Raw genomic sequence first — 12,732 nt, forward strand, 5'->3', positions numbered from 1 at the left:
CCTCCTTCCTCCTCCCTCCCTCTGATCGCAGCTGCTGGCGCACTCGGGAGTGTTTGTCATCTCCAGGAGCTCCTCAGTTGTAGTTTCTCAATGGAGCGTTCACCTTCCCTCCCCATCGGATCGCTTTGTGTCTAATCTCAGCAGCAGTGACCGGGACGCGGGTCAGACCCTGGAGCATCACGGACGGACGGACGCTTCCAGCCCCCTCAGACGCAGCAAGCAGACGGGTGAGTGTCGCCCCTCACACTTCGTCTTTGCCGATCTCTGTTCAGTCTCGGCAGAGTTGAAAGTAGCATTGACTTTGACGTTTCGGGGCGATTCAGCTTTGAACAAAAAGAAAAACAAAAAAAAAACTTTTATTGGCGTGCACATGGAGTCGTGTTCTCTAAACTAAGATGAGGGGAGAAAAGTCTCCTGCAAATTTGATGCGACATTTAATGTTCGTGAATCAATGAGCCCTCTTCATACTGTCACATGTTATGCGTGACGGACTTAATGTACCGGAAGCGTGCGTGTGCGCGCGTGTGTTTCAAAAACGAATAGGAGGAGCTGTCATGTTTTACTCCCCGGTCACTAAACCGGCTCCGTTAGCGGCGGCAGCCACGTGCTGTGGCGCTCCGGTTGGGTGCAGCAAGGAGAAACATGCAGCTCAACCCAGGAGCAGTTACTGCCTACTAGAAAGTGGCTATTCTTCTGGCCATGCAAACAAGTTAAGAAAAGAACATGTCAACTTTATTTTTTTTTTTTTTGGAAAACGTATTCATTACCCATAATTTTTGGAGTGTCATAAGCAGAGGTACCATTCTTTCCTCCCTGCTTGCATCGGGAGCCCCAGCCTGCTGACTGTTGGTTAGCTTAGCTGCACTGATGGTTAACAAATGGTTTCAAAAGTAATTAAAAATACTTCTCCCTGAAATGTGTCCCCCCCCCCCCCCCCCCCCATTAATAGGAGAAGGGTTGCGTTCAACATTTGCTGTGAAGAATCTTTGGAAAATGATGTTTTTACTCGGATTCTCTGAATTATTTTCCTGAGCGGGTGAAGTGATTTGATGCAGCGCCTCAAAAAATGTCACTTAGCTCACCAAACAAACTGTCTAATCGGGAGGATGAGGAGGTTTATCCATTTAAACCAACAGTTTTTGGAAGCTGAATGAGTAAAACAGAGGTATGCTAACCTGCCCATTGACTACCATTCATTATGCTAAGATAACTAGCGCTCAGATGGTGCCTCAGCTTCCTACAGAGGAGAGAGGTGTATCTATCTTCTTGTCTGGCACTAAAGATTGTGGAAATTGAGTGTTTTCCCCACAAAAAAGTGTGTGTGTGTGTGTGTTTCTCTCAGTCCTTTTGTGTCTGCGATGGAATGCAACCAGGACGCATACGCATTTAGTGCATTAATGCCCCAGACAGTCTTGTTCTTTTTACAGCTAAATAGGGTACAGAAGAGGCTGTGAGACCAATTTATCAATGTCATAATTTGTTGTCCCCCCCCCCCCAAGCTGCCACATTAAAAACTGAGGTAACTACATTGTGACCTGGAGGGAAGCACACATCCCTCCAGGCAACTTAACACACTTGCGCTCTCTCCCTGTCACTCCCCTCTCTTTGCTCATCAGCCTCCTAATAGAAACAGAATGGAGTTCCAACTCAGTGATAGTCTCATTTTATTTTGAAAGTCAGTGGACTAGATAACATATAAAATTATACTAATGTAGCCGTTGTCATGGAGACCCCCCTGTGTTATCACACAGATACAAAAACTGACTTCATTCAGAGTATGAAATTGTCAGTGTATCATAAATGGATTCTATAAAAAGCAGTTATAATAAACTCCCAAGTAAAATGAAATAGGTTTTCAAAAGCAGTATAATAATATTGGGTGCCTGCAGAAAAAATATATTTATATTAATTTGTACACTTTTAATTAAATAAACACAAGATGCAGTTATTTAAAAAAAAAAAAAAAACAGCATCAGCATTCAACAAAATGTTCTAGTTCACATCTCCAAAAACAACCCAATGACGTTGGCACGTTGTCACATGAAGGTAACTCAAGGACGCTCTCTATTTGTTCGAGAGTTGTTCAGATTCCAATACCGGTGTCCGAAATTTCAGTGGTGCCACATAAAAATACAGAAGGGTGTTGACAGATATAGAAGTAAATGCGATGATTCCACATATTTGATTCACCCATAAACGGGACCCTACTATTTGGCTCGGGAAACAGCAAATCTGTTCTTCTTCTCTGCTCAAAAACCTTCGCTGGAAGTTGTGCTGTGCTCGTGCATGGAACTCCTGTTTTTGAAAAGCAAAGAAGTATTGATTACCAATATATAGCAATAGTCGGGCAGAGCAAGCAAAATGTCACCAATGCGACAATGTTTCACGTCGGAAAATCCCACTAACAAATGTTGACGTGCAATATCGAGGATTTCGTGTGGAGCGCCTATTTCTTTCTTTCATGCTGTTATCAGATCTCAGAGAGAGCAGGTTTGTTTTTTTATCTCACTTGTGGTCCATTAGCTCTTTTATTTTTGCACGTCGCAGAAATCCACTGCAAACACTTCAAATTTACTCCGGGCAGATATTGGCCTGATAACAAACAGAAGGAGGCGCTTCGCAAACACATCAAGATCATCAAAGAGCTCTCTGAAGGGAAGTCAACCTCTCATGTATTATATGGAGTTACACACTCCAGGCATCCGTACGTGGGTTTTGGTTTGGCGGGGACTGAACACTGCGCTAGCATAAACAAGCTAACAGGCCATAAGTGAGCTAAGCCACAGGGTTTTCCTCTTCTGTAGCCTTTCTGTCTCTGAAGTACCCAGCGTGGATATTCCACAGGTGCAGGCGTCTCAAAGCAAAAAGCGTTTCAACCATCTTGTGATTGCATATTCTGGGTATTATACAAAGATTATGTCAAAGATCAGAATATGTAACAGGTTAAAAGGACAACTGACACTTACATTTTACTACCAACAGCTCTTAAATCAACTTATATGGATGGAAGTGGTCAGGGGTCTGGGGAATATTCCGTTTTTTTTTTACCTGGTAACTGTAGTAAACATAGAACGGTCATCAGAGTAGCTAATACCTAAATATCCATCCATCCATTGTCTTCCGCTTATTCCTACATTAAGGGTCATGGGGGCTGGAGCCTATCCCAGCGTCAACGGGTGAGAGGCGGGGTTCACCCTGGACAGGTCACCAGTCCATCACAGGACCAACACATACAGACAGACAAACATTCACACTCACAGTCACACCTACAGTCAATTTAGAGTATGAATCAGTCTCGTCCCCTCTTGATGTCTTTGACTGTGGGAGGAACCACTGCACCACCGTGCAGCTACCTAAATATCCTTGGAATTTCATGTTTGTCTTTGCTACACAAGATGAGAGATTCAGTCCAAAGAGGCAAAAAATATGAACATCGTTGGAGACTCTCACCAGTGTTTCCATCTCTGTTTACCATGATTTTTCTCTCGTCGCGTCAGGCCTGGCTCTCCCTCTGCATCGGATGAACGTTGCTCCTTGAAAAGTCAGCGTTCCCCCTGAGTGGCACGGCAGGTAGCAGAGCCGTGGCATCGCACAGACGGATTATGCTCTCGTGTAAATCCGCTGTCATTTCTAAACTCTGTTACAAGAGATTCTCTAATGAGAAGCCCTCTGCTACTCGTCTTCCTCTTCTCCCCATTCTCTCTTTTTCAAGCCTTTTATCTGTCTCTCTCTCCTGTCTCTTCATGTTTAATGGCTGTTTTTGGCTGTCAAGGCCTTTTCTGCCTGTTTGTGTGAGAGCAAGTGAGAGATTCTGTTTGAAGTCAACATGGAGAGAAAAAGGACTCGTATGTAGTAAAAAAAAAAAAGGCCTTGTGTCTCGAACTTCCTCGAATTTCTCTCCTACAACAACCTTGGTTTTTTCATTTATCATCGTGTCCAATTACAGAGATCTGTTTTTAAACCTCAGAGTTCATCTATTAAAGTGAGGCCTTTGTTTTGAAATAGCAGGATGAAAAGAATGATGAGACGGTGGATCAGACAGTAGAGCTGTGTGCTAGTCAGTAGCAATACTTAACCCGGTCATGTTCCGAGGACAATAAACCCAACTGCCGCTAACAAAGTACTGCTGTGACCATTTCAAAATGTTACAATTCTAATGCATAGAATGCGTACGTCAAAGGGACACGCCAACATTTTGGGTCATATGCTCATTTGCTGTCCTCTCCAGAACTGGATGAGAACATAGATTCATCTCTCTCCACTGTTTGTCCGCGAGGAAGCTAAGACCCACAGGGATTAGCCGGTATGCTAGTTAGCTTACCATGATGAATGGGAGTGGATGGGCGGGATTGCATACCCGAGTCTCGCTTAACTTCCAAAACGCCATAAGGATTTACCAACTATACTTACAATCTGGCGTTGTTTAAAATAACTACATTTTGTAACCAGCTGACCAGTTTTGTGGCTAGCTAACTCATCAGGGATGTGAATAAATGTATGAAATCAAATACTCTGTCGCCAGGTTCTTCTCAAACACCGCTGGAAAACCTGAAACTCACGATGGCTGATTGTGACAAGTTTGGCAAATATTTCCATGGCGACAGCAAGTTCCACCAATCAGCTGTTACTTAAGGATTGTGGGTAGTATAGTAATTCTTCATGAGATCACTAATAGAACCTGTTTTTCTTAAAACAGGGTTGACCTCTACAGAGCGTGAGGCCTTTACAGGAGCAGATTCCATTGATTCACATCCTGCTCCATCAAGGTGAGTCGACCTCAGATAGTTACGACCTTATAGCCAATAATCAAATCCTCTCTGGACTTATCAATACGAGTGCGTCTCCTTCCACTAACCTGTGCTTCACCCCGCCTCCCCCACCCTCACAAATAATGAAAAGCAGCCTGCTGAGAATCCCCGCATTCACCTGCCTTTGTCTCTGTGGCAGACAAAGTGTATTAAAACCCAGCCCCAGAGGGTAATGTTTGGGAGTGGATCTGCATGCTCTAAATTAGTCATAAACCAGGACATCTTGGCTGGCTGGCTCGAAACATTGTAATAGTTTATGGCAGTTAACAGGCTCAGCAGGGGATCATTTCTGCTGCGGGAACTCTTAGAGCCACCAGACAGATGGACTGAACGGATGGAGAGAGAGAGAGTATGGGCCAAAAGAAAATTTTAAGAAGGCAGCGTTAGAAAAAGGGTAATGTAACATGATGTAACAACAGCCGGGACGGAAGATGGTAGGAATGGAAACGAGGGGGAGATTTGGGGATTTACACAGCAAGAGAGGATGGAAGCTAGGAACCTGGAAGGGTGGAGTGAAAATAAAACTGACAATGAGAGCGAGACGGTGGGAAAAATCTTGCAATCGGGTGGGGAAAAAGTGTGAATGAGCAAAATGAATGGTTGACTGTAACAAGGAGAGCAAATGGAGGTGTCCAAAACAAGAATAGCAGACAGAAAATCATGAACAATTAAAAGCATGAAAGCGGTGAGAGAGAAGGAGGTTGAGAATACCTCGTCTCTTCTTGTCTCATCCTCATGAACGAGCACATCTACTCTTTATTGCTTCTCTTTTCTGGAAAGAATTAAAAGGACGGATGATTTATGAAAAGTTTCTAACCTTTAGAAGCATGCGTACCATGCAGTCACATCTACCGCGTATACACACACACACACACACACACACACACTATCCAGCTTAATGTAGTCTGTTAGGATCGTTAGCTGAGTTAATGTCCATGCACTTGGCCCCGATGGGAGAAACTGTGTCATGCTCCCTAAACAGATACAGATATAGACCTGCCTTTGGGGAACACACACACACACACACACACACACACACACACACACTTGGAGACGAGAAGATATGCACCTCACCATGTGGCTCTTACATGCCGTGGCAGACAGTGATATTAAGTGTAACTGTGGCGATGGTTTGAGGGTAGCGACGCTGTCACATCAGATTAGCTTGACAGTATTTGGCAACAGCCGTTTTTTTCTCTCCTTGTCCTTTAACCCTCTCACATTCTGTCTGTTTGCATCTTTTCCTCATTTGTCATTCCTCTTACTTTTCATCTTTTGAATATAACTCAAATATTTCCATCCCAATAGCTCAGTCAGGGAGGGAAGAATTTCCAACTATTCGATACGATTTCTGCGTGCGTGCGTGTGTGTCAAAACTGTCCCCGGATCAACATATAAATTGGTTAGCAGTACAACATGCTTAACATCTCAGCTCTCCTCTCTCTCTCTGTCTGTCTAGTCTTGTGTCGCTCCGCTTGACAGGGCAGGAAATCAGTCTCATTTCTGCTTTAATTCGTTCTGATCAAACATGTCGCTCCCAATCAGCCACATTTGATTAGGAGATGCCCATATCGCAGCCCACCAAGCAGGTAATGGCTGACACTTTCATATTTCAGTATTATTGCAGAGTGTGAGTAGGTGTGTGAGTGTGTATTTGTTGTGTGTGTGTGTGTGTGTGAGTGAGACTTAGACACATTATTTCCCACTGCTCCTGCTTGCATTTAAGCAAGAATTTTATTTTTTTATGTTTGATTATGACGCTTTTTTGGAAGTGTTAATGTGTTTCTGTATATTTAGAAACTCTATCAATGCTGTGGCTCACACTTCAACATTGAACACTCTTCTTCTCTGCTCATCCCCCTCTCTTCTTCTTCTCCTCTTTCTCCAAGATAATATGGGGTGTAGGCTCCCTAAGCTGCGGAAAGCAGAGGAGAGGCGAAGCCCAGGTAATATCTACTCCACCCTGCGACGGCCTCAGGTGGAGACCAAAGTAGACGTGGCGTACACTTACCACTTCCTCGATTTTCTGCTGGGAAAAGAAGGTATGGAGACCGTTTTCTTGTCAACCATCCTTTCTTCTTCATTTACTGATGTTTGCGCTCATGGAAATGACACATCTTGCCCTGCACTTCTCTATTCAGGATGTGATGCTGTTATCTTTTGTTTCTTCCACCTGTTTTCTACAGAAGTGAGTCAGCGGGGATCGGTGGGATTAGGAAGTGTGTTTAGTTTTGTTTGTTTCATCGATTTGGCGCTACCCTGCAGCTGTTTTCCTTTGTTCTGCTCGCTCATTTGAACCCTTTTCCTGGTGTGTATTTGTGTGTTATTATCAGGTTGTGTCCTTGTCATGCAAAACAAACCAGTGGTTACCAAACCTGTTGAGTCCCGAACCCCTGGCCCACTCCTGCACATTTTTGCCCGCACACGAAAGAATGAATCCATTTTGTCTTTGGTGATTTCACTAATTTTAGGGCTGTGAAGCAGTTAAAACAAATCTAATTAATTAATGTTTGCAGTAGTTAATCTACATTAATCCCACACATCAAGTCAACTTCAAGCGTTTTAATCATGCCAGTTCAAGTAGGGTTTTTTTTAGTGTGTGAATAAATGAATGGATCCGCTCTTTTTATTTTTGTTTCCCACCATCAGGATCACTTTTTAGTGTTTCTGAAGGCCATAACAACCAGAAATATGACCTACAGAGATCTCAGGCCACAACTCCAACGTCAGTAACGAGGTTTCAATGACACATGGGGTCTTCTTCTCCTCCTCCTCCTTTTCTTTTTCTTCTTCTTTTTTGTGAGAGTAGTTGCAGCCGAGCTGTATCGCTGCCCTCCGCCGGTTCTTCCCAGCTCTTCATTTATGAGCTAAATCCACACATTGGGTCAAGTGATAAGGGTGTGATTATTTGTAATCATGTTATTATTTTCGCTAATATGAATTAATTGAAAAGGATCAGTTATTTTTGACAACCCCCGTAGAAATATAGCAGCATAGCCCACTCGTTTTAGAGATCTTATTTGTGAACCGTTTATAGTCTATACTACTTTTCATTGTTGTGCCAAGTCAACTTACAGGTGAGAGAGTGGAAAAAAATTACTTCCTGTCTAAAAGTGTGTTGTTGTTTTTTTTTCCACCACATTATGTGGCAAACCTCCAGTTGAGAAACTCTGTACTTGAATGGCAGTGCTTGCCAGACCGCATGGACAGCATGTTGCCTCGTCCTATCCTCGACGCCTGCAGGGTTGTGTAAATCCAAGCAGTCCGTTCTTACTTCCAGTGGTATCAGGTAGCTGAAGAACCACATATTTCCCTCAGGAGCTGGTGAGCGGACCTGAGCGCAAAGGATACTCCTATTGCTCGGTGGCTAACGGGTACATCCGTGAGCAACAGCGGCTAACAGGATTGCCAGCATGATCTCGCTATTGCGGGCGAGCGTGTATTATGTAGGGAGTCAATGAGCGACAGAGGAAGTGGTTTCAGATAGAACAAATTTTAGCCGTCAGAGCCAGGACTCATTCAGATCTGATTCAAATCTCTCCCAGTTGCTGTCTGAAGGAGGAAACCGGCTCCAAGGAATGTACTGGTTATACGCCAAAGCCTTTAAGAGGAAATTCTTGTTACATGTTACCTTGATCCCTTTTCAAGTACATGTTGTACCGGTGAAACTAGTGTTTCTGTCATCCTCAACTCTTTCAGTGTCTCTGTATTCCACTCATGAAACAGCCACAGTTGTTGGTCCAAGCTTAACCAGTTAAATGAAATGTTTATGTCAGCAAACTCTGCAGAGCTGCCCCCCCCCCATATTGTTGTATCTTAAGGGCAAAAAGTGGCTTATTGTGGTGTGTGTGTGTGTGTGTGTGTGTGTGTGTGTGTGGCTCCTGTTGCAGGGAGTTCAAAGAGTTCTCTAATTCTCAGATTCAGCTGTATTGCGCTCGCTGTGGTCATGCCCTCCAACTTCCCCCTGCCTCTCCCCCACACAATGATGTGCACTCCAGCTGATGTGGGTTGTCTTGGTGCATCAGTTTGTGAATATGAAAAATGGGGCATCTAATAATGTCCTCACAGAGTCTTGAGAATGTTTGGTGAGAACCCTCCAGATGAATCTGCGTTCTAAAAATACTTCCTCTGCTATTGTGGTGACAGTGTGGACTGTGGAGCGGTAGAGGGGAGGAGTGAAAAGAGAAGCGAGGAGGAGAATCCGTTAAAGCGGGTATAATCATCACCCTTTCCTCTCAGCCTAATGTTTTCTACAAGCACCCGCTGGGCACCCCAACCAAATAACAAACTGAAGCAGGTGCAAGTAGCACATCGAAGTCCCTTTTTACAGGACTTTCCAATGCAACAGTGTAACAGACAGCAGGCAACAACGTCCAAGCCAAGTGGCACCGGTCCGGTTGCCAGTCTGCTTCATTTTCAGCCAGCCCCCGTTATGTTTGGCACGCGGGTTAGCCTGCAGTGTTTGCTGGAACTGAAAGAGGTTTGGCAAACCGAAATGACCAAAACTGGACAATAGACATGAGGACCGCTCATCTTTCTCACTGCTAAAGGAAGTAGCAGATGAATTGTCAATCGCATGGGCAGTAGCGCACACATTCAGATACAGAAAAGACCACACACACACATACACTCTTACTGTGTTCATACAAGAAACCATGGCTGCTCACGCAAAACACTTTATTGCACTTAGACAACAGAGTTTCTGTTATCTTTCAACAGACAGGCAGGTCATTTATATGGTAAACTCACTGATGCCACCTGAGCTGCTTAAGATACTCTATTTTAGGATAAACACAGCTGTTATGAATTGATTGTGTTTGTGTGTGTGTGTGTGTGATTGTGAGGGGGTGCATGTTCGCTTCTCTCCCGCGCTCTCCAGTTGCGATAGAGAGACCAAGAGGAGTGAAGGATTATCTGATTGTTTGTGGAGATTGAGAGACCTCATTCCCAGCAAAGGGATTTATTTGTATTTGGGTGTGTGTGTGTGCGCAAGCGTGCGTGTGTGTAGGAGGCCGATATAGGAATCTGTATGTCAGTCCATGACATTGAGGAAACCCACGGTCAAATGCATGCTTTAATTCAATTTGGCTTCCATTAATAATAACATTTCCCTGCCAGTGTGACTTGATGACTCCTACACAGTAATGAAAACCTAATATGTTGGCCGGTGCCCCTCAGAGATGCGCGTCTGTTTATTCAACTCAGTAGCGTTCACAGGGATGAGAGCTTACTGTTCAGCCTGGTATGGAGCGGTTTTTAACTTGACCTTTGATCAGAGAATGATGAAACTCATGAGACACAGTGTTGCTGATAACATAGTGTCCGCTTTTGTTTTATGAGCTCTGCTCTAACGCTAGCAGAGCTGGAGTTGAAAAAATATTTCCGTGTGACTAAGCTCAACTCGGTCTCGCTGGGTCAACGCAACCCGGCTGTGAATCCAGGGAGGATGAGAAGTATGTCGGGACAGGCATGAAACATGAAGTTTTTCTTTTGTTGTGCCTCCACCACATTGAACGCTGTAGGCCGTAGGTCCATTTGTCCTCTTTAAACCTCACATGAACACAATATCTCAGGAAAGCCTTGAGAAATGTCATCAAATACAGTCCAGTACTGCTGGGTTTCAAGGATGAACTAACAAAAAAGTTTGACGGTCGAAGGTAAGACAGGATCGATGCCATCGTCTGTCCTCATTGGCTGACCGTCAACGGCCATTGTGCCATTGAATGTCTCTTTGTCCTGTTTATTATGTTCTCATTAAACCTGCTCAGTTTGGTGAACCCAAGACCCTCAGTTACATCAGCAACTGCGTGTGTTTCCTGCACATCGCTGCTGGCGTGTATCTTTGGATGAAGTAGCTGTTGTTTTTGTCTGGCTGGCCAGTGGTGTCGCTAATGCAGCGACTAGGATATGAAGGGCCCTATTTAAGTGATCTATGGTGCCAGGCGGTTGGTGGATGGCGCCATGTGTGGGCCATTCATTCAGGGCGTGTTGAACCTCATTTGGTATTTACAGGGCAGGTAATCAGAGCGCAAACCGCGGGGAAGTGAGCGCTCTCATCTGAAGAAGCTGACCTCCTCATGTGCCAGGGGAAGGCGCGCGAGCCCGTCTTATCTTTATGTATGGGAGCAGCAGGCATCACCCAAGCCATCGAAGGGGAAACAGGCCTGGGGAGAGGTGGCGTTTCCATGTTGACTGGCATCAACAGAACCACGCTGAAATGCCACGCATCTGCTCGTCTGATTGATGCGCCCTTTAAAACACCAGGCTCTTCTTGCTCTGTGGTGTAAATGTGTAAAGGTGGGAAAACGTCATCTTCAGCAGCTTCAAACTTGGCAATAACTCTTGCACTTGACTGAGCGCCAGCTTAGGCCATGATCAAAGTAGGGCCCAAGACTCATCTGGCCAGCCGCCCACAGAAATGAGAAATCCTGTCTGTATGGACGCCAAACCATGGCAGGGGCGGCATGGGGAACCACACCCGCAGCTCCATGTTTGTAGGCAACTCAATAGGGTTGCCCTTAAGACTAGAGCTGTAATATAGGTGCCCATGTGCTAACGTTCTAATCACCAATCTGTACCCTATCACATCAGCCACCCCATCTTTATTATCAGCATTATAACATTGGTTTGTTACCTTGAAATGTCAGTGTGACTGTCGGGGATGAAATGAAACACCCAGGTGTGACAATTTAACCCAGCCTCCTTTGTGTCAGAGCAGTGCAGATAATGAGCAGAAGAAATGGTGAGAGCAAAGAACCGCGAGGAGACGAAAAGGAAAGCAAAAGGGGGGAAAAGTGGAGAAAAGAATAAAGTCAAGAAGATGTAATGAGAGGGCGAGAGAATGAACAGCGAATAAAACGAGAGACACGGCAAGCATTAGTCAGGGTTGATGCAGGGAGAGAGAGAGTCGACAGAAAGTGAGTTAGAGGTGTGAGAGTGAGCGAACGAACGAGCAGGAGTCAGGAACGGGAGGATGTGTGAGGGAGGAAGTTAGGTGTGAGGCTGTGTGACTAACGCTGGGCTCTGGAGCAGACAGCGAGGAGCTGAACTCTGCTGATGACTTTCAGCCGCCCTGCAGAGACGGAGACCCACTCGGTTCATTAAAACTTACAACATGTGGCTAATGCTCAGCAGTGTGTGTGTGTTTGCAGTGCAGTGTTTGGTTTTTTCTTTTTGGTAGGGGGGTTTGTGTAATCTGCACCCTATGATAGATATAGACTCCTGTTGAAAAAAGGTGATATATCCTTTCTGCCTTACATGATTTATCTCTGCGTCCAGAATCTGCGTGATATATTTGGCTCAGAGTGCAGGTGAAGCTCAATCCATCAGTTTGAGGGATCCGTGCTGCCTCGTGCACTTTGTCAAGTAAACACATGAACCATTTTTATGAAAGATTGTTAAAAATGCTGATCTGACGTAGTCTGCCCCGGCTTTCCGGATACATTTTTCATGCCGCCTGATTGGCGAAAAGTCAGGGGAGAGATCACCAGCAAAGATGGCAGAGCGTTGCTATGTGTCAAAAGTGAGCCAGCCTGGTATTCACAGCATCACAAGTACATTGGACTGTGTGAGCTTAAAGCTCCACACTGTTCTCAACACACCAAAGCTGCCTTTTTCTCCCAGATATTTTTTATGAACCTCTTCCTGTAACGTGGGCACTCTTTGGAGATCAGACCCCGTTCGACAAATCTCTCATGCTGACCAACGACTAACATAGCCTACGGTTTCATTCCCCAAACTGCGGGGAGCTCCCGACTCCAGGAAGTTGATTATTTTATAGTCACTGTTTGGGCACATATCCTCGCCTGAAACCTCTGCAAGTCATTAGAGGGGCTATTTGAATAAACGTGAACCTCCAGCAAGCAGAGGGATAAGCCTTGAGGGTGGCTTTGAGTCGTAATCCTCATGCATCACCTAGTAGGCT

General features: G+C 44.9%; 1 protein-coding gene across 2 annotated transcripts in view; it reads left to right on the plus strand.

The window, feature by feature from the left end:
- Positions 1 to 12,732, plus strand: part of rftn1a (raftlin, lipid raft linker 1a) — a 26,781-nt gene continuing 14,049 nt past the window's right edge. The window contains exons 1-4 of one of the 2 annotated variants that reach the window (XM_086192825.1): positions 1 to 227; positions 4,697 to 4,766; positions 6,268 to 6,397; positions 6,698 to 6,850. In XM_086192825.1, coding sequence (XP_086048951.1) covers positions 6,703 to 6,850 — 148 coding nt within the window. In that variant the 5' untranslated portion in view covers positions 1 to 227; positions 4,697 to 4,766; positions 6,268 to 6,397; positions 6,698 to 6,702. The remainder of the gene's footprint in view (positions 228 to 4,696; positions 4,767 to 6,267; positions 6,398 to 6,697; positions 6,851 to 12,732) is intronic. The other variant, XM_086192824.1, reaches the window with a different exon arrangement.

Source organism: Aulostomus chinensis, chromosome 22 (assembly GCF_037954235.1).
Source record: "Aulostomus chinensis isolate RoL2024-O1b breed Wild chromosome 22, RoL_Achi_v1.0, whole genome shotgun sequence".
NCBI classification, from domain to species: Eukaryota; Metazoa; Chordata; class Actinopteri; order Syngnathiformes; family Aulostomidae; genus Aulostomus; species Aulostomus chinensis.